Below are 26,886 nucleotides of genomic sequence, written 5' to 3'. Positions count from 1 at the left end.
ATGTTTGTACAGATTTAACAGTTTTGACAGCTGACAAATCCCAGTAAAGAAGTCACATTTTCTTTGTTTGGACCATACACATGCTATCTAATGGATAATCTAATATCTAATGGATAATCTAATATCTAATGGTAATTCCTTAAATAAGGAATGGGTCACATGAAGTAAGCAATCTGGTTCCTAACATTGATATAATTTTTATGGATGATGGAAAACTGGGCCACACATTCTTGCCTCCATAAACCCAGCTTCAGGGCCAGCACTTGAAATAAAAACTTTCTCGCTGTACTCACAGGCAAAGTGGTTGGAGAAGTCTCTGGAGAAAAATGAAGTAGCTTGTCTGCTTTTGATCTGTGTTTTCTTTTAATCTTCTTATATTCTTTAACTGCATCATCTATAAATTTAGTTACAATTCTGTCTGTTGCTGTGTGACAACCATGAATGCAAAGTGTATCAAAATCACCCAGTAAAACATCAGAAACCTTTGCTGATGGTTCAGATAAGGCAGCAACTAAATTTTCTTTGAGGAGAAATGGTTTCTGATTGTCTTCTTGCCTTAGGCCTTTGCCGTAATTCATCATGCCTTTTTCAAAGGCACTTTTATATTTGTGTTGAGCTGTTTCAGAAAATGCAATTAAAATGTCAAACAGAAGTTTTTTACTGAGTTCACTTGCAATATCATCAGCAAGTTTAATTCTTTTCTGATCCTCTACCAAGCAACAAATATTTTTGCTTGTGTTTACCTCATCTGTCTTGCTTTTCTTTGGAAGAGCATCTGCAAATACAGTTTGTTTTATTTGTGCCAGTTCTGTTTTTTCGTTATCTGATCCCAAGCACGTTAAGTTCTTTTGACAGAGGAGTTCATTACAGTTACACTGGTTGGAATGGGGAAACTTTTGCCCTTTTCCAGGCAGCAAGGCACTGTGTAACCCAGACTGGTTTTCTTTTGCTTCTGAACCTCCTGCACTGTTTGTGTCTTCTGCTTTTTCCTCTGCAAACCCCACTATCTGCTCAGCTTCAGAATATTTGTAGACTCCTTTTAGGGAATCTTCATCATCATGGAAGGAGTCAGAGTCTACATTCTTCATGTAACTGCAACTATTTTTGTTAACCCTCAGCAGGTGTGAAATCTCATCAGGTGTGACAAAGACCCCAGAGTGCTGAGCACAGTCCAAATACTTTACCCCTTCATAAATTCCAGCATTGTCCCCTTCAGCTTTGTCCAGTGCAACACCAGCCCAATGGCCACTGCCAAAATGAGTCTGGCTTTCGAACATCAGAGTTCCAGGCTCGCTCTGCTTTACCAACAATCTGTCCCCAGTTTCAAATGATGATAATGGGTCATCACTGTCCTCCTCAGCACTCAGCTTTTCATACATTTTGCATTGTTTCATTGGGAATTCAGGACTTTTACTTCCACCAGAAGAATCTATATTTGACACAGGCAGAAATTCCAAATGCTGCAAAGCTGTCTCCTGTTCTCCATGCTGGTTTTCTGATAAACAGCTGGAATGAGCTGTAAATGTAGATTGTTCTGAGAGACGACCATCCCGAGTTGAAAAAGCACCACTTGTCTCTGTACTGAGCAGGGGAAGTTCTTCAGGCACAGTGTTATCAGGAAATGGGGGTAATGCATCCATTTCCAGTGATATATCTTCATCCATGCCCTGAGTAGACTCTGAGCCTGTCATTTGTTCCAGTGGAGATGGGAAATCATCCGTGCTGGAGGCAGGATCACCATTTTTCATTGCATCTGCACCTAAAGGGGGAGGAGGAGGAAGATCTTCACTCGGAAATGACAAATCCTTTTTGTTAGAGGATGGCAAGTCAGCACTTCCAGAGGACAATACTTCATCCGCAGGACACAGCATTTCAGACAAGGTATCCTCATCCCTTGGAGAACAACCCTTATCACTACTGGAGCTTGCATCAGTGGGTGAAGGGCTGGCAGCTGCATCATTCCCCAGTGTTGGGATCACCTGAGAACAGGGTTTGTTTCTGCTGCAGCTTTGTGAGGCACTTGGGTGTGGCTCATCCACTCCCTCAGAAGGGTTTTCAGACTGGGAGGAACGCACTGACTCCGTTCTGGAGACATTTGCTTCATCTGCTGGGATGAAAGAAGGCAAGTGATCAGTGCAGCCACCATCCAACACATCTCCAGGGTATTTCTGGGGGAGGGATGAAGTCTCAGCTCTGTCATCTTCAGGCAGCTCATGTTCATTGTATTTGTCACTAGGTGATGTTTCCTTTCCATTTCTTGTTGCTATCTGCATCTCTTTTGAGAGATCAGCAAACACGTCACTACTGTCACAGACAAACTCTTCTGGGACACTGACATCTGTGTCCTCTCCATGTTTCAGCTCTAATTCCAGGTCTGAAACGGAACTTTTCGAGGTGTCAATCCAAACTGCAGACACTTTCTGAAATTCTGAGTGAGAAGAGTCTGATTTGGCACTTGCACTTTTCAAAAAGACGTTGTTTGACTTGGACGATGATTCGGTGGAAGTTAATCCTTCATAAAATGCTTTTAAATGTAGTTCATCAGAAGCTTCATGAGAAATATGGTCCAAATGCTTCAAACATTGACTGGCATCCACCTGATGGATCTCAGAAGGGACAGGCACTTCTTTAACTGGAACATTTAAAAGATTTTTTTTTTTAAATCAGAATTTTAAAGAAACCCCATATTTTATAGAAGAGCTTGCTGATAGATCACTTAGGATACACTAATCTATCGTGCTCCTCACTATGATATCTAGGAGTAAATTAGGACTTGGACTTTATGATCCTTGGGAGTCCCTTCCAAATCAGGATATTCTAGGATTCTATGAAATGCAGAAAGACGGTTCATTAGAAGAATGACAGAAATAGGAAATATTGCCACAATATGCAAATATTTATATTACAGAGATTATGCATACCTAGAACTATGTAAATGATATAACTAACTCATATATAAACAGACAGGTTTATTTTTCACCTGTCCTACTGAGAGTAAGAAATATGAACTGAGGATAAAACCTGGAAACAAAAATAACTCCAGCATGTCCTGTCCAAGTCTATCTTCAACTGATCTATGTTCTTTTAAAAAGAACAGCCTTAAATTCTCGAAAAATTGTATCAAAAGAGAGCAAATTGTTAATGACACAATCAAAGTAAGTTATGATTTTGTTCTGGAGAAGCAGTATAATCTTAATAAACCTCTGAGAGATCCCCACCATCTTGCCCAGCAGTGATTTATACATTGGATGTAGTGAGCAAGACACTTTGGTAATACATGAGAAGATTGTCTCTCTTTCTGTTTGGATTAAAATTTGATTGAAATAGTTGAAACAGATTGGACATAATAGCATTAAATATGATTGACCTGTTCCTTCAAGAGTATTTTCTGCCTGAACCAGGCATAAGTTACACCAAGTAGGAAGCATCCCCAAGCCTTTCACTGGGTACTTTCTGCCACAAGGATTAATATCTTCATTATCTTTAGGATCAGGGTTTGAAAGAAGGGCCTTTTCCTCCAGCACAGGTTCCTAGAATGTAAATATTTAGGAGACAGAGTTAATGTCTTAAGGAAAAAGTGCACATAACTAACACACTTATTTTGACTTCATGTTCCTAAGTGCCAAATGAGTCTTGTGCTGGTCCAATTTTAAGGCAAATATAATCTGTGGTACCCCTTCTTTAGCATTAATGGAATTCCAGAAGTGGTCCTTACCAGAAATACACACTTTTGGCCTTTTCTTGTAAAGAGTGTGGCTATAGGTTCCATTCCAGCTGAATTTCTAGGTTCCAGAGGTAAGAAAATATTATCCTGAGCATTAAGGGACTGCTCCAAAGCTGGCAACTCCTCCACCTGTTTCTGGTGTTGTACCGGTGATTCCTTGTTCTCAGTAGAAAATCTGTAATGAGTTAGAGGTGGAATGCTTCATTCCTGATCAGTATAAAATACGAACATACCCATGCAGGTGGATAAATAGCATAATCACCACTCTGCACTCCTGCACAGGACAGAGATCTATGGACAATCAGCCAGACTTTGGGTGCATTTGAGTTCCACCAGCCCCTGGCTACTCCAGACTGACACCAATATTCACTGTTCTCCTACTAGCAGCCTTGTCAGTAATAAGAAGTGAAAGCACAGCCAAGAAACCTTTTAAAGATTTCTCTGACTTGTAATCAATAATACCATGAATTATAGATCAGTTCCATGCAGGGATTTATTTGAAAGCCTTCCCCTGTGGGGACTTAAGTAAATGCACAAACCTGACTCACCACCCTGCTAAAGCTCTGGGTAACACTGAATGAAAGGGGGTTTTAATTCATATAGATAAATATATGTCTTTAACTGCTTTTTATCTTCCTGAAGCAAACTAGATTTTTGTTCTGAGCAGTGTGGATGCTGTGGGGTTCTAATTCACGCTGCTCATCTCCTCCAGCCCAGCAGGAAGCAGATAGGGATGCAGGGGATACAGTTCCTGAGGAACAGCAGGAATGGGATTTATCAGTCTAACTAAACTCCTGAATTATATCTCACTGTAGAATTTTATATCACACCTCTGTGCTTCAGTTTAAGCTAAAATTTAGCCCCATGTATTACTAAATCTGTTGTAAGTGGTTATATCCTCAGTGAAGCACAGACCAGCTCTAAGGGGCTGAGTGATACAGAGGCTCAGAGCCAGAGGGTGACAAAGGAGTGAATTTCACCAATTAAATCAATACCTTTCTACTCATTCCATATGGGTATTGTGAAGACTAATTAATATATAGTTGCAAAGTGGTTTGGGTTTGTAGTTAAAAGCCACCATGAAAACATGAGCTATCATTAACAGTTGTGTGGCATCATTAAAGGTGCCCTGAGGAACTCACCATTTGGGACAGAATGATAAGCAGTGACCTTAATTTATCAACTGCTTGAACACAGAAGTTTTAAAGATTTATCATCTTAAACTTCCTCTCTGGAGTATCTAAAGATCACACAATTAGCTAGGACATACCTGTTTCCATCTTGGATTTGGTCTTATGACAATGAGAGTTTTTACTTACCCCTCATACTTCTTGCTCTTTTTATGCTTTAGCTGGACACAACTGTCTTTACTCCCTGACTTCATAACTTCCTGCTTCCCAGCCAAACTTTGCAGCTTTTCCTGGAGTTGTGCTGTTGAATGCTGCATCATTAAGAGTTCTGTCTGCCGCTTTAATAAAACCTTCCTTTCTTGATGGGCTGCCCTGTGGATGTTTTGCAAGTGCTGGATTTCTGCCTACACAAAGCAGAGAAAGAAAGGAGCATAATAGAGTGAAGATAACAAAGAGCTATACTTAAAAATATGTATAACAGTTTCTTAACATAGGGCACTTTTAATCCCAAAATACCCTGGAAATTCAATAAGTAGGTTTTTTATTTTTTTATAGAAGAAATTTGCAGGTTTTTTTCAACAGGGGTTTCACCTGTGAAAACTGATGACAGGTAAAGGGATGTTTTGATGGGCTGTCAAGAGTGATGAGACCTCTAAAAATAAATTGTCTTCAGATCATTCAAAACTACAGGGTGCTTGTAGTTTGCACAAGGAATTCCTTTACTTAAATGAGAGGTGAGAGGCTTGCACTACGTAAGGAGCAGGACAGAAATTTTCTGACTACCAAGTGTAATTATGAACCCTGCATAGTAGAATAACTGAGACTATAAAATTAGCTGTCAGATTAATTTAATATATTTCAACATCACAAGCATAAATCAGTGGAAACCTACATTATATGACCTGTTTGTTATGGCATAAACAGAAAAATCCACAATAACAGTAAGGTAGCAGAAGAGAAAAAAAAAGATGTTTTCTTTTATCCAAGATTTACAGACTGCTGACTTTGGCACAAAACCCACCTTGCTGTGGGTATGTAGGAAACATGCAGAATAATGGATGCAAAGTAATTTCTTTTTTTTTTAAACCCAAACCCCACTTGCTCCAGCAACTCTAAACAGCTCCCTGTGCTGCATCCTCCCTGTAGGTATGGGATGAACCCCAGCTCCTCTCACTGCAGCATTACCTGCTCCTGTTTCAGCTCCATCAGGATTTTGTGCTGCTTTGCTGCCATGGCAGAGGCTCCAGTACTATCCTGCAGGTTTTCCAGAACACTGGGGATCACAAGGATGAGAATCAGAGTCAGATCATTAAATGCCTTGAATTTATGGATGGGAGCAAAGCTCCTCTCAGAGCAGCTGTAGGTATGGAAGGCTCTGCAGAAAGTTCTGATACACTCAGAAGACATCTCACCAGCCTGGGGCTGTAATGCCTGGAGCTCTCCTGAAGCAACTGGAGTCTCCTGAGCACTGAGGGGTTCCTTACAGTGTCTCAGCCCAGTCAGCACTGAGGGACACCCCTCGCTGTCCACCCCCCGAGGGACACCCCTCGCTGCCCGTCCCCCGAGGGACACCCCTCGCTGCCCGTCCCCCGAGGGACACCCCTCGCTGCCCGTCCCCCGAGGGACACCCCTCGCTGCCCGTCCCCCGAGGGACACCCCTCGCTGCCCGTCCCCCGAGGGACACCCCTCGCTGCCCGTCCCTGTGGGCTCCTCAGCTCAGTTGATGCCTCACACCACCACAGAGGAGGCTGCAATAGAAGCTCAGCTGTACTCTGAGGACACTAAAACCATGCATGCTCCTTTCCTCTCCTCATGCTTTACTTACTACATGTTTTCTAAGAAGATTTTACATTTATTGTGTTCCCCTGGAAGGAGGGAAACCAGGCCCAGCGGAGCAGGCCTCCACCAGCAGTGCCCCCCATTCCCCTCACCGTCTCTGGTGTTCCAGCCAGGCCAGCTCGGCCCTGGCCCTCTCCCGCAGAGCCTTTCTCCGGAGCCGCAGGAGCACGGCCTGGTGCCGAGCCCGCAGCTCCTCTCCCCTCAGAAACTGCTCCACCACGGCCAGGCTGGAACCGTGGAAGGTGCTGGAGCCTCCAAAGTGTGGAATGACTGTGCTCCACTGGGGACAGAGCAGAGTACCAGCATCATCGGGTGAACAGTTTGATAGAGGGACTAAAACAAAAAATCCAACCAACCCAGAGAAAGAAACACCCCTCAGACTATTCTGAGAGCTGGTGTTACCTGGCTGTCAGAGCTGGCCTGGTCACTGCTCTCTCCGGAGTTGTCCCAGGTGTCTCTGTGGGGCAGATTCAAGGTGTGATGACCGTGCAGTGACTGCCCATGATCTGCTGGCAGAGATCCCAAGGCAAAGAGTTAATGTCACCAAAAATAAAATATGTGAAAAGAAAAAAAGAGACCCAAAAAACAACTTCCCCAGTACAAGTTAACATCCGTTCCTGAACTCAAGGTGCCTGTGGCAAATACTTGTCAGCCAAGCCCATGCTCTGCCCTCAGCAGGAGCTGGAGGAGTCATCCTTCAGCTGTTCCCTTCCAGGAGCAAGGTGTGGACACCAACCTCCCTTACAAGTGAAATCGTGGTAAATGGGTAAAAATTAAAAAAGGGGCCCATCAGTAGGGTAAATAACTCTCAGCTCCCAACACAGTTGTCTTAGAAGGGCCAGGTGTACAGAGGAAAATGGTCATGGCTTAAATATACATAGTGAACATAAACATTTAGGTGAAAATTTTCAAAATTAGTTAGAAAATTGTGTTCCAGGCCAGGCTGAATGGGGCATTTTCCCAGTATCACTATATCCTCTAACTTCATGTTCACCTCCTTGAAGCACTGAGAAACATGAACCTTCTCCTCCTCGAGGTTTTCTTTCTCCCAATATTTTGGAATCTACCAGACTGGGATCTTTTTCTATCTTCAATGCAGAGTGTGTCAGTGAACTCATCTCTTGATGACTGAAGATAAAAGGAAATATTTTCATATTGCAGTCAGAGATATTATTTCAATTCCTTTCTTTCACAGCCAAGTCCTCTGTGGAGATTGAATCTTTTCAAACAAGAATGCTGCTCATTTTTATGTGATACTGAAAGTTTTACCTGTGCAAAGGTGCCTTTCTGGTAATTGCATCCATAAGACCCTGGAAGCAATTCTCAAGTCTTTATGCCACTTTAAACGAGCATAAAAATTTGCACATACAGTATTCTAATTTACATCAAGGGTATGATAGTAAAGCAAAATGAAGAAAATTAATTTCACACAAGTTTCAGAGGGGTTTCTACCTTTTTAAAAGTGCAAGATGTCCCACAACATTGGAAAGGTGTTAATACAGTAGTTTGGGCATAAGTCAGGGTAAAAAACAACTATATAGTAATTACTTTAGTGCCCCAAAATATTAATATAGTCAAACACAGGCCAAATCCTTGGAGTGCCTCACTGTATCCTGCCTCCTGTACCTGCCAGCAGCAAGGTCATCTTCCAACCAGTGTCCTCTCTGTGCCTGCTCTGCGTGGTACGGTCTTGTCACAGAAGGATCACTGCCTTTGGAAATCCTGCTGTCCTGCACACACACAAATTGTCACACACCTTAATCTATTTGAAAAGCAAAACACTTAAACCTTTTTTCCTCATCTTCTTTGGAAAGCCCCCAGTTGTAGATAAGGCTTTTCCTATGCCAACAATTCCTAAAGAGATGATGAATTAATGGGCTGGGAGAAAACTCTGGGTATATGAGGGTAAGGTGGTAGAGCAGCTCATAAATTGCTGTGTGTTTAGAACTGTTCTCAAGAGAGTTGGGGCCTAGAGGTGTTAACCCAAGATCCTAAATCGTAACTTACCTCTGAATCGAGCTGTAGCAGATCCCTCAAAAACCTGTGGCTTTCCTCAACCTCTTGCTTTGCTTTCTCTCTCAGCACCATGAGCTGATACTGCTGCTGTTTCTGCTGGAGCTGCGTTAGGAAATGACACATCATAAATGGTATCTTTAACCAGGTGACACAACACCTGAGAGCTGGGGGCAAAGGGCAGGACAGGAGCTGCACAGGCAGCTCCTGCCACAGCCTGCTGCCTTAGCTGCAGCACAGCAACATCTTCTCACCCACCAGAGCCATACTGAGATCTCCAAACAGCAACTGAGGTCTGGCATCTCACTTTTATAGTCCATGGGGGTTTATAAACCTGACTCAGATCAGCTGATGCCAACAGATTATGGCCTAAGCACACCTGAATCAGGGAATAGGGAGCGTCTTTCCTCCTGGGACAGTGGAACTGGATTTCCCTTTTCTCCTTACACAGGTTTCCCACTGACCTTCATTTTGTGAGCCAGTAGTAGGGAGGTTTGCCTCAAAATGTCCAGCTGGCTCCTGTGTTTGTCTTCCAGCTCTGTGCCACCAGAATCTCCCTCACCTGCAGAAGTTTAGGGGATCATCACAAGGGGAATGTGTACATTGTTCCAACTGCATTTTCCTTTGGAATCCACCCTGGGCCTATTTTTGGAAGCCTCCCAAATTTGACATCTGCCTTTGTTCCTGAAATAACTTCTCTGCATACATTTACTTCTTCTACCATAACTGTAGAAAGAAAATGTTAGTACCTATAACCTGTCAAAAAATGTGTGAGCCTAAAGTCCTGCAAGTATTGGGAACTGGCAGAACTTGAGGGTCTTTGCCAGAAGAGAGGAATGAGGGACAATTTCTGTTCTAAGCTTGAATTTCAGAGTGTGGCATATTGTCACTCTTGTTCCCACTGCTCCTTTGCTGCACCAACAGGATCAGAGCCACTGGGTACAAAAGAAAAACTTCCCAACCTTGTGACAAGGTTTCCCAAGTGACAAAAAGTGACTTCTTTGGGAACTCAAGCAGTATCCTTAAGTCCCCTCCATCTGTATTGGGATGCAGGCTGGTTCCTCTCTCTTTTATCACTGGGGGACACAAACCCCTGGGAAAAAGCTTTCATTTTGAAGTGGGGAATATTTCCCTCTTGGTCCAGGTGCACCTTTTTCACTTCTACTTCTTTATTGCACCTCTCCTGCCTGTGTGTGACAGTGCAGCTGATATTATGTTTACCAGAGAAATGTTGTTGGATGCTTGAGCTTCTCAGATGAATTTCTCAGCTTATGCAAACAGGTTGTGTGTTTATTCTGTGCTGTGCCACTGTCACAGCAACCAGAGTAATAAAAGAATTGAAGTGTGGGTCATAAATAGAAATAGGTTTGACTTGGAAACTTGAGATAAAATCTCTGTCTCTATCCAGGTCACCTGAATCCAAATTACCCCATGGTGCAGGATAAGCCCATGACATGCAGAGTTTGTTTTTGCTTTACAGACTGAAGGGCCTGTAACACAGAAGGAGCAGAGATGTGGGCTTGTTTGCATGCTAGGATGAGTTTTGTGTTTATGTGGGTGTGAGTGAAATAAAATATTAAATCTTTGAGCCTGGTGCAGATTTTCTATCAGAATGCTGCTCTGTTTTTATTAACAGCTTGATTGCAGATTTCACTTTCCTCCTACAGTGTACTATACGAGGTTTCTCTTAACCCCTCCTTTTCAGAGTCAACAGACTGGATGGAAACCTCTTCCTTTATTTTGCTAATGGGCCTTTCCTGGGTTTGGAGAGTGGTTTGAAAAGGCAAAATCATACTAAATTATCTAGACATGCCAAATTAAGATTACATCTTTTTAGAAAGATTTTTCATATTAGCCAGCCTTTCTAATTTTGGGGACTGAGTCAGACTCTTTAATGCTGATAGTTAACTAGAGATGATTTTGTGCAATGACCTATTTAGGAAAATGGAGTGGATGAAAAAGCTGGGTTTTGCACAGAGAAGTTTTAACAGTGGTTTTAAGCAATGCAATAGAAAAAAGACAAGTGAAAAATTCTTCAGTGGGTCTACAGACAGCACTTTCAAAAGCTCCTTCAATACTAACAAATAAGGTCATTCTATTTTAAAAAGTTACAAGTTATATTTATTGATGATAAGTTGTCTGAGTAGCTTTTAATATCTGGGCCAGTCAAAAATATGATCATCTATTATATAGATGTAATAATTTATTACATTATTTATGTACATTTATTACAAGAGGATATAATTTAAAACCTGAGAAATAGTTTCAATTTGTGCCTCAAACTGAACAATGCTCTTGTTCTGACCAAAGCCTAACCACTGGTATTGACCTCAAAGTGATTAAAAAGTTTGCTCTGATCTCTTTTCCCTCCTTTTGAATGTAATTTTCCTAATTGTGCCTATTTCCAGATGCATTTCTTGTGCTGCAACATCCTGCATTAAAGAAAATACCATCTGGCTAAACTTCACGTCCTTTTAGGTGATGATGAATGGCATTTACTGCCTACCCAGATAGCTTCAATGTGCATACACTCAGCCTTGTGAAAAAAATGCTATTTATTAAATCACTTTCCGCTGCACCTGCAGAATCTCAGCAAAGCCCTGTAGAATCTCCCTGACATATAATTAAAAAAGCCAGGCTAAAAGTCTCATTTTTCTAATCACTTGAAGCAAGGCAGAAGCATTTACTGCTGCTTTACTCAAGGACAGCTTTTTCTCTTTCTGCCCATGTCAGCAATCAGACCAACCCAGTTATTATAAAAAGACATACTTGCAACTTTAGCTGTAAGCGCCACTATGTCTGAATTATTGCCTGGAGACGTAGGAATATGGGCTGTAAAGTGTCCTGAAATGTTGCTGTGGATCGGAGCAGCAGATCCAGAAGGAATTTCCCCATTTGCACCCATTTGTGAACTCCTTCCCCTCTCCAGAATCACCGTGTTAGCTCAGTTGCCTTATTATTTCAGGATGCTCTCCAGGTAGGGTGAAATACCACCAAGATTCCAGCACTCTCTGTGCAGGAAGGGAGCTGCAATGATGACAGGCAAAAGGGGAGGAAGAAAAGAGGTTTGGTAACCCCTGATCACAGCTGAGAAACGCAGCACAGGCTGTTTGGCCCTTCAACAAGACCTGTGAGCCACGAGCAATCCCCAAATGTGAAGCCTCTCCCTGTTCCCTCAGGAAATCCATGAGTTGAGCTGCGCTCTGGAGTATCTTGGAGAATCCCACTTGTCACTGAAGAGTGGCTGCTTACCAAACAAGGGGATTAATGTGGCCTGTGCTCTGCATATTTTGTGTTTATATCTAAATCCTCTGGTGTGGAGGGCTGGCCTGAGTTCAGCTCCCAGCCAGATGTTGCAGCACATGGCAGTGCCTCACCCTGCTGCTGCCCCTTCTCACACGGAGCTGCAGGGCAGCTCTTGGCTCAGGATAGCAACAGAGCTGGGCCTGAATCTGGACCTAACCAGAATCCTGAATTTCCGTGGAATGGTCCTTTTGCTCCTCATCAATTATTCTAAACTCTCTCAGTCAATGACAACGTCATTGCAGACAACTCCAGATGTGCTGAAGGCAGAGCTGGAGCTCCCTGGAGCTGTGGGAAATACAGAACACAGTTTAGGATTTGGGAGGGAACACGAAGAGCTGCCTTAGCTCAATACTCTCCTGTATCAGAGCACAATTAGCTGAAGCCATGCTGATACATTTCTGTGCTTATTCCACTCATTTAATAATTTCTCCCTCTTCTAGAAGCAAGAAGGCAGCTCCCTCTAGTGATACAAGAAAATATATCAACCAGCAGTTTAGGGAAAGATGATACATGTAAATAAATACATTTTCCTTGTAGTTCAGGTTAAAATTCTGCATTTCAAGAACAATGGAAAACATTCAATTTGCTTTCCTAATGCAAATTATTTTAAAGCAGTAGCCATGATAAAGATTCAACATTTAGAGAATACGTCTTAAACAATTTGTTTCAGCTTAAATATTGTTCTCTCTCAAACACAAAAAAAAAAACCAAACCCAGGAAATAAAAAGTCTGGTCTGATGAAATGAGATTTCTGGCTCATTCAATCCAGTCTGGCTCAAAGGCCATTCCCTAGACGGTAGGAAGGGGCACAGGCAAAATGTTGGGGTTTTAAAAATCATACCATTCTCTTATTTAATAGAAATACAGAAATTTGGACTGTATTCAGAGGACATGTTGGAGTAGCAAGGAAAATACAGCTCATCTCCTCAGCTCCCTGTGGGACAGCCCTGGTGGTTTGGCAGGAATGACAGAATGGTTTTACATAGTGCTGTAATATGCAGAGCCCTTCCTTATGAGCTCATTGGTTATGCCAAGTTTTGTGCCTAAACTGGTGAGAAATTCATATAAATGCAATGTGAAATACTTCCCAATGTTACCTGTGGGGACAATTTTTGTTTACCACAGCATGAACTTCCAGGATTTGCAATTCTGGGTTTTATACTGGCTGTGTTTAAAAAGAAAATTCAACAATTCAGGACAAGCTCACTGTCTTACCCCAAGTAGTAAACAAATATTTTGTGAATATCTTCTTCTCTCTGCTTTAAGATATTTGAAATGAAATTTGTTATTTTGCCAAGTGTGTTTACTACAGAAAATCTTTCTTTGGCACGGCAGTGGGTTGACATGTGTCCCTCTGAAAGGTAAATATGTGTATTTGGCAGCAGTTGTAGAATTACACCTCATTATGTTGCGTGTGCACGGTGACTTCTGTGTCCCATGAAAGGACAGAGCCAACTGCTGGGTGATGCCTCCGAGCAAACAATGCAGCCTCGAGTCTGAACCCCCTGTCCCTGCTCTGGGTGGTGACAGAGCCACTTGTGACCCATATTTCAAAGCCACATTGTGTTGAGCAAGGCAGCTCTGTGCCTCCTGTGGCCATGGTGGGAGTGCTGCTTCAATCCAGCCTTGGGCTGGCAGCTCCTGCAAATGCTCAGGGAAGGGGAAGAAGGTTTCTCCTGGCAGAGACACGAGGCAGCAGCTCCTATTGTTCCTGCGGTGAATAGTGGATGGCTGGGCCTTGCAGAATTGGGGCCCTCAGTTATTAATAGTAAATAAATAGATTGTCTTTCGCTTAGGGTAAAACACTTCAGACAACGGCCTTGCTGCCCAATGTCTAAGATGCCCTCCTGGTCCCTGGGGGGAGGAGGGAGAAGCACAGTAAACAATGCTGGCTTCTCCACCACCCCAAAATCCAATATGATGTATAAAATGTTGTGAGGAAAACAATGAAGAATCCTTAATAAGAGCAAAGGCTTTTTGTAAGTACCCTCTTTGAGGAAAGGTTATCTGATCTTGTTCTTTTGTCTCGGAAAAGCCCTTAAAACAATGCACCATCTGCTCCTGTTTGGTGGGAGCAGGCAGAGATCTCTTCAGACAGAGCGGTCTGCACGCTACTGCTTGGCTTTTAACCCTTTCGGCCACGAACTTTCCCTTGTTTCTGTGCAAACCTTTGCTCCGGGCAAAGTGGCCATGCTCTGCACCCCTGGCCAGCCCCGAGCACCCTGCAGCACATCCCTCCATTCCCCCTGCACCCTGCCCGTGTCATGTGCCTTGGTGTCCCTTGCTGTCCAAGCAGGACAATGTCCCACGCTGCTCAGATGGGGTTATTATGAAGAGTTAATTGTAAGGCTCCCAGAGACCTCCAGATGAAGCTGCAAGGTGCTGGAAATGTCTCTGAGCTAAATGGGGTTTGTTCCACCTGTAGCTGTCACTGTGAGCTGAATTGACACCTGTGACAGCACAGCATGGAAAAGGCAAACAGGTTATATTGTATTTTATGCAATTTTAATAATAATAATTCCATATGATCTCTTAGATTGTGCATATATGTTGAGAGGACAATTTTTCATGCACCCTTTCTCACCTTTGAAATCTGGAGGAGAGCCATCTATTTGAAACTTCCCCTAAACCCAGAAGATTTTTCAGCCCTAGCCAGAACCATCATCAAGAATTCTGTTGCAATGAGGAACTATTCATTCTGTTGCCACAGCACAAGGAATACTTTGGAAAGGCACCGAGAGACCCTCTGGGAGATGCCACCTTACCCAAGTCCTGCTCAAAGCTGTCAGCTCTCAGAGTGGCAGAGGGCTGGAAGCTCAGGCTGGCCCAGATCCTCAGGCTCTCTCCAGGTGATGGGTTGGCCATTTCCTCGTGGTTCTGAATTTTCAAAACAGTCTCACATCCACACTGATCTCTCCGTGCTGTGAGTTCTCCCTGTGAGCTGTGTCAAGGTGACAACAACAATTACCAAGTTTTTGAGATGTGTATAAAGCAATATTTTGAACTTAAAAAAAAAAAAAAAAAAAAAGGTAATTTCATTTAAACAGAACTATTCCATTTTGTCAAACAGAAACAAAAGGCTCCCTGAGATGTCATACCTGGCAACGAACAAAATCTCCTGTCTTGTACCTTGATGTTGTCAGGAAAGCTAACAACACTCATTTTTACCTACTCTAATTACTGCTCTGAAAGAGCTGGGTATTTTTCAACCTGGTGGCAAACACAAACAACAACCTTGCAGTGTGGAAGCTTAATGTACAATCTGTGCCACTGTCGGGACTTGGTTGCACAATCCAGCTCTGAACCTTGGCAAAGAAATCTGTTTAGAAACACCAAGTCCTGAACTCTGTTCCAGTGTTTCTGGGACTTGTGCTGAGCATGGCTCTGGCCCAACTAAGATCTGGGAGTGATGCATATACTTTAATATTTCAAAACAATGTCATCACCAAAACAATGTCATCACCAAGTCCTGCGGATGAAGACCTCAGCTAACTGATTTTATTTTGTTTTGGTCTGCAACTATCTGAGCTTAACTAAAAAGATTAAAAAAGAAGGTGTGAAATTGAGCATTTATTGATCAAGCCTCAGCTGAACCACACACAGGGACACTGAGACACTGAAATGGTGACAGATGTTTTCTTTTTTATACAGAAAAATGAATGTGGAAATTTTTTTTATCAGCAATCAGCTTAGGGAAATCTTATTTCATTTTTCTCGTTAATAAGCTTTTCTTTGTTTTTCATGACCCAGAAACTGCTAAAACGATTAGTACAGCTTCCACTAACGCGTCTTGGATGTAGTCTTCAGAAAGTGGGAGCAAAGGTGGATGAGAGAGAAAGAACAGAGAAACAGGGATTTCTTCCAAAGCAGTTCTAATATTCATTGGTTAAATGCTCTCAGTTTTGTCTCTGCAGTTGTGTTGTGGTGGTTTTTTAGGCACTGTTTTCTTTGGCTCTTGGGAAGTGCCTACTCTGTTTGGGGAGACTGATGCCAAGGTTTACATCCTGGGAAGGGCATCAGTGGAAATCAAGGCAGATTCTACAGAAAACACTGGGTTTCCACAGGAGTGACCAGCAATGCCTGTCCTCCAGACACAGCCAGCTCTGCATAAACCACCACAGCTCCCAGATGAGGCTGTTTGGGTTTGAACTAACAAGAAAGCATTGCTGAGTCCACAGCAGGAGGCAGAGCTGTGACCCAACAGGGGACTCTCCAGCCACCACCCTCTGTCCCAGCCCCTGAAGCTACCCACAGCACTTTCAAATCTGAATCTACAGCAAAAAATGGGATTATTTTTTTGACTCTCAAGAACACAGCCACTTATAGAGGCAACTGAAACAAAAAAAAAAAAGATGGAATTGCCCACACATTTTCAGGCTGTTTGGAGAATTCCCATCAGTGAGTCATTTGCATCAGCAACAAATCTCCACCAGCCGCCCCTGCGGACTGGGGAGCAGCCGGGCATGAAATGGGAACATTTCTTATGGAAACAGGCACCTGCAGGATTTTGTGCATGAACACGAGCTGCTGTTTTCAGAGCTATAATTAAACATGTAAACAGCAAACTGTGCTGTTGAAACTGGCTGTGGAGAAGGTCATGCTCAAGAGTGCTGGGTCTGAAGTGCTGGATGTTTTGTATTTGTGAATAAGGCCAGCACACAGTCAGTTTTAACAGGTAGCTTTGTTCAGATCAGCTATTGGAGAGAGAGAACTTGGTCTGTTGTAGCCAAATGTGGACTCCTAACTCCTTAGCAGTGGAAGTCAAAGCACAGACCCAGCTCAGGTGCTTTTACCATCCCATTTTCTAACCCAGCTCTAGTAACATCACTGAGAGCTCTATAGAAACAGGTTTACAAGGCAAAGAACACAGCACTGACCCCTCTGGTCAGCACAGCCTGTGAAGTTTTGTGTGCAAGAGACAGGTTCCCTTCACTGCCTGCTGACACTCCCCACAGAGACTTCATGCACTCAAAGTGCAAATGCTCCTGGAGCAGGAGAAACTCAAAGTTCCACAGTTACCTCCTTAGAGCACACTGGTGCTCCTTTATCTGGTGGCTTTCTGTCTGATTTGATCTGTAATGAATCAGTTGATACCAAATCAACTTCAGGAATAACTTGATCACAGGGGCCTCACTCTGTGTGCCAAAGGACTCATCCACTTTTGCTTCCTGTGAGTGTGCAGCATTCAGGAGAGGTGAAAATCAGACTCTAGATTATATACAAATAAAAGCTGAGTACAAAAGACAAGCTTTTACTCTGAGCCTTTGTATAAATTATGTACTTTACCAGTAGCTAAGGAAGGGTTAGGCATGGGGTGGTCTTTATATTGTCCCCTCACTGTCACTGCTGCTGCATCACAGGGAGCCCTCAGCCCACCAGGAGATGAAACTGGAGTCATTCACAATACAGCCACACTTTCCACTTCTAATCTCTAAATACAGCGATATTTTATCTGCAAGTAGCTCTCCTCATCTTTTGAAGCAGCACTTGCAAGAGGGCTGTGATTTATTGTTTGAGAGGTTTTATTGGTGTTTTTTTCAGTGATGCTCTGAGGACTTTTTGACTCTGGCTGCTTTGCTTTCTCAGTAATTGCATTGTTCAGCAGATCGGTGCAATCTGTCTTATTTCTCCTTGGTTTGATGCTTGTCCCTTACAGCTGGAGGGCTGTTCCTGTTGGGCCCAGAGGGTCCTGTACCTTCCACCATTCCTGTGAGTTTGGGTGGTGTCAGGACAAGAGTGATGGAGCCCACAGCTGCTGAGCTGTGCTCCCCAAGGTGCAGTGCAGACACAGCTCTGACTCTCTCCACTGCACACTCTGAGTATCTGCTGCTCATGTTTTATACATTTGCCATCTTCTGTGACAGAACATCTCCATAATCCTTGCAAACTGATTTCTCGGAGCAGAAATCAGCCCAACCTTTGGGAGTGTGGTGGCTGGTAATTACAGTAATTACTCCTCATAACTTTGGTAAGCTCATCTGTCTGGACTTATCTCTCTAATTTTCATTTTCCTCCTCTTTACTTTGCACTGTAAAGCTGTAAACAATTTTCTTGAAAAGAACACTGGGCCTAATATCCCACCTTCAATTAAAAAGAGAAAAAAACATTCTTTTTTCCACTAGAGATGTCTAGCTGCAGGTAGTTTGGCCCAGCCAGCTCATTCCCAGGCACCACTGGAGTGCCCATGGAGCAGATCCAGGCCATTCCTGGATTCCCACAGCACCAGCTCCTTGTCCTTGTCTGCGGATGGGACACTGGGGATGCAGTGGCCAGTTTGCTGCACATATGTCCTTTCTTTGCTAATATGTCCAGGTCATAGTTAATCTTGCAGGGCTCAGGGGATTTATTCTCTTCTCTGCAGAGTCGTGTGGCCTCTGTGGGAGCTCTGGCTTTGTCCTTCTCTGTGGCTGGGCAGGGACACGCTGTGACCTGCAGATAATGATTGTCCCTTCACGGTCCCCCTGTCACCACAGAGGACCCAATGGGGCAGTTTGCTCTCTAAGACAGGCCAAATTCAAAGGGTTTTCTCTCAACTGCTGTCTACATTAAATATTTGATTAATGTAGGCTGACAACTACCTACATTAATGTAATCCTTTTTTCTACACTTCCTGCTCCCAAACCGGTTTTCCACAATAATCACACATGTGCTGTCCAAGGAAAGGTGCTGTGTGTGAGCACGCACACAGCCTACGGAACTGCACTGTTCACGTGGGAATCTTTCACCCACTTTTGTAGCAAAGAGAGTGAAAACAATCGCTAGAAATTAATTTTTAATTAATCCCCGCTCGGGGGAGGCCGGGGCAGCTTCACCCATGTGCGCGCTCCGTCCCGCTCCGCGCCCGCGGCGCCCTCCGGTGGCGAGAGAGCGTCATTGCAGCACGGCCGGGATCCAGCGACCGGAGCCGGGATCCAGCGACCAGAGCCGGGATCCAGCGAGCGGAGCCGGGATCCAGCGACCAGAGCCGGGATCCAGCGGAGCCGGGATCCAGCGACCAGAGCCGGGATCCAGCGACCAGAGCCGGGATCCAGCGGAGCCGGGATCCAGCGACCAGAGCCGGGATCCAGCGGAGCCGGGATCCAGCGACCAGAGCCGGGATCCACCGACCGGAGCCGGGATCCAGCGGAGCCGGGATCCACCAGAGCCGGGATCCAGCAGAGCCGGGATCCAGCGACCGGAGCCGGGATCCACCGGAGCCGGGATCCACCAGAGCCGGGATCCAGCGACCGGAGCCGGGATCCAGCGGAGCCGGGATCCAGCGACCGGAGCCGGGATCCAGCGGAGCCGGGATCCACCGACCGGAGCCGGGATCCAGCGGAGCCGGGATCCAGCGACCAGAGCCGGGATCCACCAACCGGAGCCGGGATCCAGCGACCAGAGCCGGGATCCAGCGGAGCCGGGATCCAGCGACCGGAGCCGGGATCCAGCGACCGGAGCCGGGATCCAGCGACCGGAGCCGGGATCCAGCGACCAGAGCCGGGATCCAGCGGAGCCGGGATCCAGTGACCGGAGCCGGGATCCAGCGACCGGAGCCGGGATCCAGCGACCAGAGCCGGGATCCAGCGACCAGAGCCGGGATCCACCATCCGGAGCCGGGATCCAGCGACCGGAGCCGGGATCCACCGACCGGAGCCGGGATCCACCGACCGGAGCCGGGATCCACCAGAGCCGGGATCCACCAACCGGAGCCGGGATCCACCAGAGCCGGGATCCACCAGAGCCAGGATCCACCGACCGGAGCCGGGATCCACCAGAGCCAGGATCCACCGACCGGAGCCGGGATCCACCGGAGTCAGGATCCACCGACCAGAGCCGGGATCCACTGACTGGAGCCAGGATCCACCCACCCAACCTGGGATCCACTGACCAGACTTCGGAATCCACTGATCAGAGCCAGGATCCACCAACTGGAGCTGGGATCCACCAACTGGACCTGGGGATCCAAGGCTCCCAGGAGATCCAGCAAACCCAGGGATCCACCACTTCTGGGAACCCATCAGACCCGAGATCCACCAACCCTTCCCAGGGATCCACCGCTCCTATAGGTCCCACTGCTCTCTGGGATTCACCACTCCTGGGGAACCCTCTGAACCTGGGATCCACCAACCCTTCCCGGGGATCCACCACTCCCAGGGATCCACCAGCCCCAGGGAACTCACCATCCCTGCTATTTATTTTAAGTCTGTGTGGCACATTCAGCAGAATATAATATATCCAGCTTTGTTATCCCCAGATTTCCAACTACATGGGGTCGGGTTTATATTTCCTTCCTTACTTTTGGGAAAGCCTAGGCAGCAGAAGGAGAAGTCATGTGTCCAAAATGTGGCAAAGCCACAGGTAAAATTGTGAAATGTCTTTTCACAGATGCAATGAGAGGAAAGTGAAGTCTAGAAGACCCACTGCCCCGAGTCTGGCTCCATGCTGAATTGGTGCTCCTTATTTTAAATACATGCAAGGAACATTTAGCAGAGAATAAAATATCCAGCTTTGTTTACCTTCTAGTGAGGAATCTGTGAGCTGGAGAGGCTGAGCTGGTTATTGGCTTTTCATGCCATAGAATTATGTCCACCTTGGAGCCCTTTTTCACAGGGAAACCTTTTAAAAAGACAAATGAAGGCATTTAATAAATATGCTCTTCATAGAATGAAATGACCCAAGCTTTGGCATCTATTCACTGCCTACTCACGGGTGAGCACTTCACTTCAACACAGCTCTTCTTGTCCACAGGTTTTTAACTACATGGGCTTAGGTTTGTAATTATTTTACTCCTGGGAAAGCCTAGGCACCAGAAGGTTATATGTCCAAAATTGGTGGCAAAGCCACAGATAAAATTATGAGATTTCATTTCACACGTGCAAGGAGAGGGGAGGAAAGTAAAACCTAGGAGAGCCACTGCTCAGGGATTTTCCAAGGCACAACATTTCTAATAAATAGCCAGGGGGAGGTGAAGCTTAACCTCTGCTTGTAGCTTTGAAAGACCTGGGAAGTGGTAGCTGAGCATCCCTGTTGTGTCATGTGGAAAGGATTTACCTTGCAATGTGTTGCTCAGGTTTCCTGCAGGGCTGAGGTGACTCTGCCGTGCATGATGTGTGATCCAGGGCATTTCTTCCCTCTCAGAATTCCTACCAGGCAAAGGAGCTGGCATTCCCTTCTGTCTGTCCAGCTCTCCCTCAGTGCTGCCCACCAGGCCAGTCCTGCCCAGTCCATGACCTTCCCCATCGGATGTCACACAAAGCACATCAGGGTCTGTGCTGTCCAGAAGCATTTGGGCAGTCACTGTCTTCTTTTGCCTATCCCTGGAAGTCTCAGGTCCTGGCACAGAAGGAGGATCACTGTAAAGGTCCAGAGTTGTCTCTGTTGATTGTTTGTCAGCAGAGGCTTTAACCCAGCTGGCTGCACTCAGCCTCTTCTGTGCCACGTCAATCTTTTCTGTGAGTTCCCTGGACAGACTATGAATGGCTCTCACTCGATCCTGTGTGCTTCTGTGTGGAGAAAGTCCAAAAGATGAGTCCTTGGGGAAAGGTTTTGCCTCTTTCTGAGGAACAGAAAAGCTCAGAGGAGGTGAATGCAGAGATGGGGGAGAGTAGTCCCTCAAATCTTCATATTTCAGAGGACTGAGAAACCAGAATTTGGATTCCAGTGGTGCTGGAGGACCTAATTCCTCTCCTTTTTTAGGTGATTGAGCTGTTTCTAGGAGTTCGTTCCTGTTAAAAAAAAAACAAAACAAGAGAGATGTCTGTAGTGTGAGCTGAGAAAGAGGCTTTCTAGGATGCTTTTTATGTCTGAGTACCTGCTTCTGTGATCTTCAGGTGATAGAAGAGAGGATGTTTCATCCACCCAGGCAATAAAACTCCTTTCCAGTACTCCCCCACTGGTTTGCTCCTGAAAGAGAAGAGCCTGGCAATGTAAGCACTCAATAGCTGATAACAGAAAGGTAATGTTTGGCTTTTATTCCACCTAATAATTGGCTCATGTAACTGGAAAACTGCTCACACCACACAGCAAACCTCTTCTTTTAGCTCAGGCACTGGAGATTTCCAGGTTTTTGGCCTGAAGTTGAGGGTTCCAGCCCTACTAATGAGCCCAGCATTTTTTCTAAATGTTTTTTCTAAATTTTTTCTAAATTTTTTAAATTTTTTCTAAATTTTTTCTAAAACTTCTTCTCCCTGGCACTTCAAAGCATTGGTATGAAGTGTTTCATGTCCTACACAGTGCAGCACTGATCAAGGAGGGGTTTCAATCTGCCTCTCCTTAGGGCTTACTTGCTCAAATTCACACTGAGGATTTCCTTTGGCAGAACCTGTTTTCCCGATGGGTTTGTGCATCTCATCAGGACAGGATTTCTTCCCAATAGCTTCTTTTTGTTTCCTGTACACTTCTTGCAACCTCTTCTTCCTCATCTCCACAGCCTGTGCCAAAGACTTTTTCTCTTCGAGGATTTTTTTCTTTCTTTCTGCTTTTTTCTGGTGCATAAATTCCCGAACGCTTTCAGGGCTGTAGGGGTGAGGTTTTTTAAGGTTTATCCTCCTCTTTGAAGGTTGCTTTATATTTTCTTTCTCAGACCCTTTTGGTCTCTGAGGAGATGCACTTTTTCCTCTGCTGCAGCTTCCTGAGGTGCTGGGCTTGGCTCCATCTTTCATTAATGAAAGTCCAGGTGGAGGAGAATGGATCCCTTGGGATTGGTGTTTCACAGCATTTCTGGGGAGCCTGATCTGTCTGTGTTCCTCACAGGCCTGGCTTTGCGAGAGAAGCTTCCTGAGTGCTTGCTTTGTATCCTCTGTGGGTGCATTTTTGCCCCTTTCAGCTTTGCTGGGAGCGACCACAGCACTGTGAGCTCCAGGGCTCTCCCCCACAGGTTCATTTCCCTTCATTCTGGAGCTGATCTCCATCACCAGCATTGCCCCAAGTCCTCGACCTCCTTCCAAAGGTTCTGTGGGAAAGATTAGGAAACAACAGTGAAATAATAATGTAATTATTTCAGAAAGTAGCAATTCCTGTATCTATACCCAACCTGCTTCCTACCACAGTACTGAGGACTATTTGCTTGTAAAATCTCTGATATTCAGGCAGAAGATAAATCTGTCAAGGTGAAATTTGAATTTGCAATGGCCAATTGTTTAAAGAAAGGTGATCAGAAGGGCCTGGAAAGCTTTAGTTTCATTTAAGTTTAATAAACCCTTTTTTATTTTTTGGGTATGCCAAAACAAGCAGTGCTGTAGAGGGACAGCTGTACCAAAGGTTTTTGCTGTGCTCTGCTCTCCAGTTCTGCTCCTCAAATGTGGAAGTGGAAGGGGTGGACCCAGCAGCCTTCTAGCCAGCTTCTGACCTTCTCTCCATGCAGAAACACCAGGTAGATTCACACCTGAAACAGAGAGCTTTTATTTAATTATTAAAGCCCCACATGTTCATTGAAAGACTTGTAACTCTTATTCCAGTCCATTTAATGGTTATTTCCAGGAATCACATGGAGAATCAGGCATGGAGAGATCTAAAAAGTTTAAGTTGGAGCAGGTTTAAAATAAAAAAAGTTGGTGCTACTTTGATAACAAAAAGTTTTTAAAGCACTCAGACTTTGGAGGCTGCCAGGATCATGAATCAGATGGGTTCATGAGTGTAAAATGTGAAGGTTCAGTGCTTTCCTAAGGCTTTACCATCAGCAGTTATATAATTCCACACTTGCAGTGTGTTCACACAGTCCTTTGAAGTTTTACTCAGAAATCACTGACTCCCAGAGGCCTCAAAAACACAGAGAAAAGGTCAGGACTTCCTGGGTACCAGCGCATTTGAGAACTGAAGGGAAGGGGATAACAAAATTATTCTTTTCCTTGTGATTACTTCAAACTCACCAGAGGAAACTAATTAATTTTTAAACTGGTGAGAATCAGCAGGATGTGGTGTGGAAGAATCAATGGAGGATACAGGATGAGGGACAATGTCTAATGCAGAAATAAATGGTGCAGAATGCAGCACAAACAAATTACTCTTGCTTAATAGGTGATGCCACATAATAGACAACATTTATCACTGTTTTACTTCATAATTTCAGATTGTATTCACAGCATGCCAAAACTTGCACAATTATATATTTATTGCAAAACACTTGCAAGCACAAGGTGGCTGAAGAGGTACTTTAGTTGAGTTTTGCATGGAGATTCTACCCCCCAAAATCTGCCCCAATTCAAATACTCACTTTTTTTTTTAATAGGAAAGATTTTACTCTGAAATCAGCACCAGCCTCAGCTCATGTGGTTCAGTGCTCATCAATGGGCTGAGTCAGGCTCTTCAAGCTGTTGCTCAGAACTTGTCTGTGTGCTGAGCTGTGGGCAGCACCTCGGAGTGAGGGAGGGACACAAAGGACTCTCCAAAGCCTCAGGGGTGAGTGGGACTGCCCTGAGATCCCCCTGTGCTTTGGGAACGGTGTGAGGCACCATCTTCTCCTCCACCACAGCCACTGAAGGAGTCACAGCCAACAACTTTTATGTTTTCATTTGCAGCAGCCTCTGCAGGCTCATGTGAATCGTGTCACGGGGGGAATTATGTTTTCCAGACAAGGAAGAGCCACACTCCCTGTGGGGCTGAAGTCACTTCCTATAATCCCATGGACTTCCTTTGGAAGGAATTATCACCAGATCTGTGTCTGGTGAGCACAGCAGGAGCACAGAGGGAATTGCCAGATTCTGCTGGGCTCAGGAGGGATCCATTCATGTCTTTAAGGAAACAGCTTGCTGTGTCACTTTGTTTTGTGTTTAGTACTACTAAAAATGCATTTATTTTGTACCCTGTCTTAGCTCCTCTGAATGCACCAGACAATTAATATGTGGATCTAACAATTTTGCTTCACCATGTTATTTCAATTAAATCTTCTTTTTTATCTGCATCATGTTCATTAACTACAGCAACTATGATGCTAAAATTCAAGAGCAGCCTGCATTCCTGATGAGAACAGTTGGTAGAAGAAACTCTTTTGATTTAAATATTCTCCTGGGTTTTTTTCCCTACCTATGAACAGATGAATATTTTATAGCCGTGGTGACTTAATTTTTTGTTAACTACAGCAAATTTATAATTCATCAAATTCCTGAGTGCTCTGGCTCTGACCCCTGCCCCTCATTCATCTCTTTGTAGCCCTGCCTTGGCTCTTTCAGTGACAGAAACTAATAGCCAATAAAGACACCATGACACTGGCAGTTACAATGATGAATGCTTCACGTGGCATGGTCTTATTATGACCCACTCTCAGAGGAAGAGCAAGCCATTTTTCAAACAATCCATTAAAACAAAAAACAAAAAACAAACAAAAAAAACCAACAAAAAAAATAAAAGGAGGGAGAAGGAAATTATCACATATTTCATGTGTTTTAAATCATACTTAGGGACTGCAGCACGCTGTGCTGATAATTTCATCTGAATTAGAGAGCTTGGATTTTTTTATTTCTGCTTCACACAAGTTACATGGGAACTTGGCTGGTGTGAAATACAACCCACAGCACTTCCACTTCTTCCCCACAACATCTGAATGCAACCATTTCTATGCAAAGCTATAGCATTAAATGGGTAAAATGACACCAGGAATTCAAACCTGCCCTTAGAAATACCTGTCAAATAAAACTGAGACCCAGCAATTGACACTTGGATAATTCATCTGACTTTTCACTGCCTGGATTCAGACCCTGCTTGGCAGGCCAGGAAATCCCTGCCTTTGGTGGCACCCTTAATTCATCAGGGAAACAGAACTGAATTGGTGGCAGACAGATCTTTCCACTGAGAATGTATGATTTATTTTTCATTTCTGATGATTTTTAATCCTGGTAGATCTGGAACTCAACTGCAGTTCTGTCCATCAGTCCTTGGAATTTGTCATGGTTTTCAGCCTTACCTTTCCCTGCCACTGCTCTCTCCAGAACACAGGACTTGGATGAAAGCTGCTTCTGGTGTTCTGTTTGAATTCTCCTTGCTGAGCTTCTCTCTCTTTGGTCTTTAATCAGGAGGTGAAAATAAAACAGAGAAAAGAATTAGTGCAGCCAAAATCAAACTCACTGAACCCAACAATTCAATCCCAGGCCCATTCCCTTGGAATGCAAAAGCAGGAGTCTCTTTATTGAAACTGGTCACCAAAGATGCAGGAATCCTTTGTTTTATTTTTGTTGTATAGATGTCCCAGGAAGGGAAGCAATGGCCTGGATCTGTCCCTGAGGCTGATCCATGACCCTGTCTATCCATACATCACAATAAACAGCCCAGCCCTGGCTGCTGCAGCCCGTGGGTGCAGTGGGACACCTTCCCTTGGTGTCTCTGGAGTCCAGGCCAGCCTTTCCATGCACAGCTAACATTGAATACTCGGGGAAGTTCTCAATTATGATATGTCATTGCTAACCTGGGATCTTTGGGGCTTTTTTATAATCCCTTCATTGTCCAGAGATGGGACAATCCTTCTCTGCCTGGTATTCTGTGCTCTTTGTCAGGCAAGGAGAGAACAGAGTTGGGTTCAGAGCACTAAAACCCAGAAAAACAAATGTTTGAGAGCCATGAGGCTGCAAGGAGCTGTGCAGATGTTGGTATTGAGCAGCTGAGCTCCTGCATGTGTGGAAAGCAGCCCTGGGCTCCCAAGGCTGGGCTGCAGGTGTCTGACAGAGGGAATGCTTGGCACAGCAGCTGTGACACACTTCTTTCAGTAATACAGTAAGACAAAGTGAACAAGATGCAGCTGAACTGGAGCTGTTAATCCCCAGCCTCAGAGTCTGTCTGTCCCACAAGTTGAGCAGTTTGTCTGGAAGTTCCCTCAATTACATAAAACGATCTGGGCTAAAAACAAACTAAACAATCCTTCCCTTGGGAATGTCCCAGGGAGGCTCAGCCTGGATTGTGGCTCTGGCT

The 26,886-nt window shown here is 44.6% G+C and overlaps 1 protein-coding gene across 1 annotated transcript in view; it reads right to left on the bottom strand.

Annotated features, from left to right (window-relative positions):
* The window catches only part of CCDC187 (coiled-coil domain containing 187), a 32,511-nt gene that overhangs the window by 2,948 nt on the left and 2,677 nt on the right, over window positions 1–26,886 (bottom strand). Inside the window, exons 4-21 of the mRNA XM_086858618.1 lie at window positions 25,889–25,987; window positions 23,246–23,374; window positions 22,275–22,942; window positions 21,803–21,894; window positions 21,043–21,716; window positions 20,508–20,607; window positions 14,778–14,953; window positions 9,171–9,268; window positions 8,701–8,811; window positions 8,320–8,423; window positions 7,715–7,821; window positions 7,096–7,199; window positions 6,786–6,973; window positions 6,040–6,127; window positions 5,044–5,258; window positions 3,716–3,899; window positions 3,368–3,530; window positions 744–2,632 (exon numbers count right to left, since the gene is read on the bottom strand). Of these exons, the coding sequence (XP_086714744.1) occupies window positions 744–2,632; window positions 3,368–3,530; window positions 3,716–3,899; window positions 5,044–5,258; window positions 6,040–6,127; window positions 6,786–6,973; window positions 7,096–7,199; window positions 7,715–7,821; window positions 8,320–8,423; window positions 8,701–8,811; window positions 9,171–9,268; window positions 14,778–14,953; window positions 20,508–20,607; window positions 21,043–21,716; window positions 21,803–21,894; window positions 22,275–22,942; window positions 23,246–23,374; window positions 25,889–25,987 (5,189 nt within the window). The remainder of the gene's footprint in view (window positions 1–743; window positions 2,633–3,367; window positions 3,531–3,715; window positions 3,900–5,043; window positions 5,259–6,039; window positions 6,128–6,785; window positions 6,974–7,095; window positions 7,200–7,714; window positions 7,822–8,319; window positions 8,424–8,700; window positions 8,812–9,170; window positions 9,269–14,777; window positions 14,954–20,507; window positions 20,608–21,042; window positions 21,717–21,802; window positions 21,895–22,274; window positions 22,943–23,245; window positions 23,375–25,888; window positions 25,988–26,886) is intronic.

The sequence above is a fragment of the Cyanistes caeruleus genome, chromosome 20 (assembly GCF_971803275.1).
Source record: "Cyanistes caeruleus chromosome 20, bCyaCae1.hap1.1, whole genome shotgun sequence".
Taxonomy (NCBI): Eukaryota; Metazoa; Chordata; class Aves; order Passeriformes; family Paridae; genus Cyanistes; species Cyanistes caeruleus.
The sequence above is the reverse complement of the archived record's forward strand: the minus strand, read 5'-3'. Positions and strand labels throughout refer to the sequence as shown.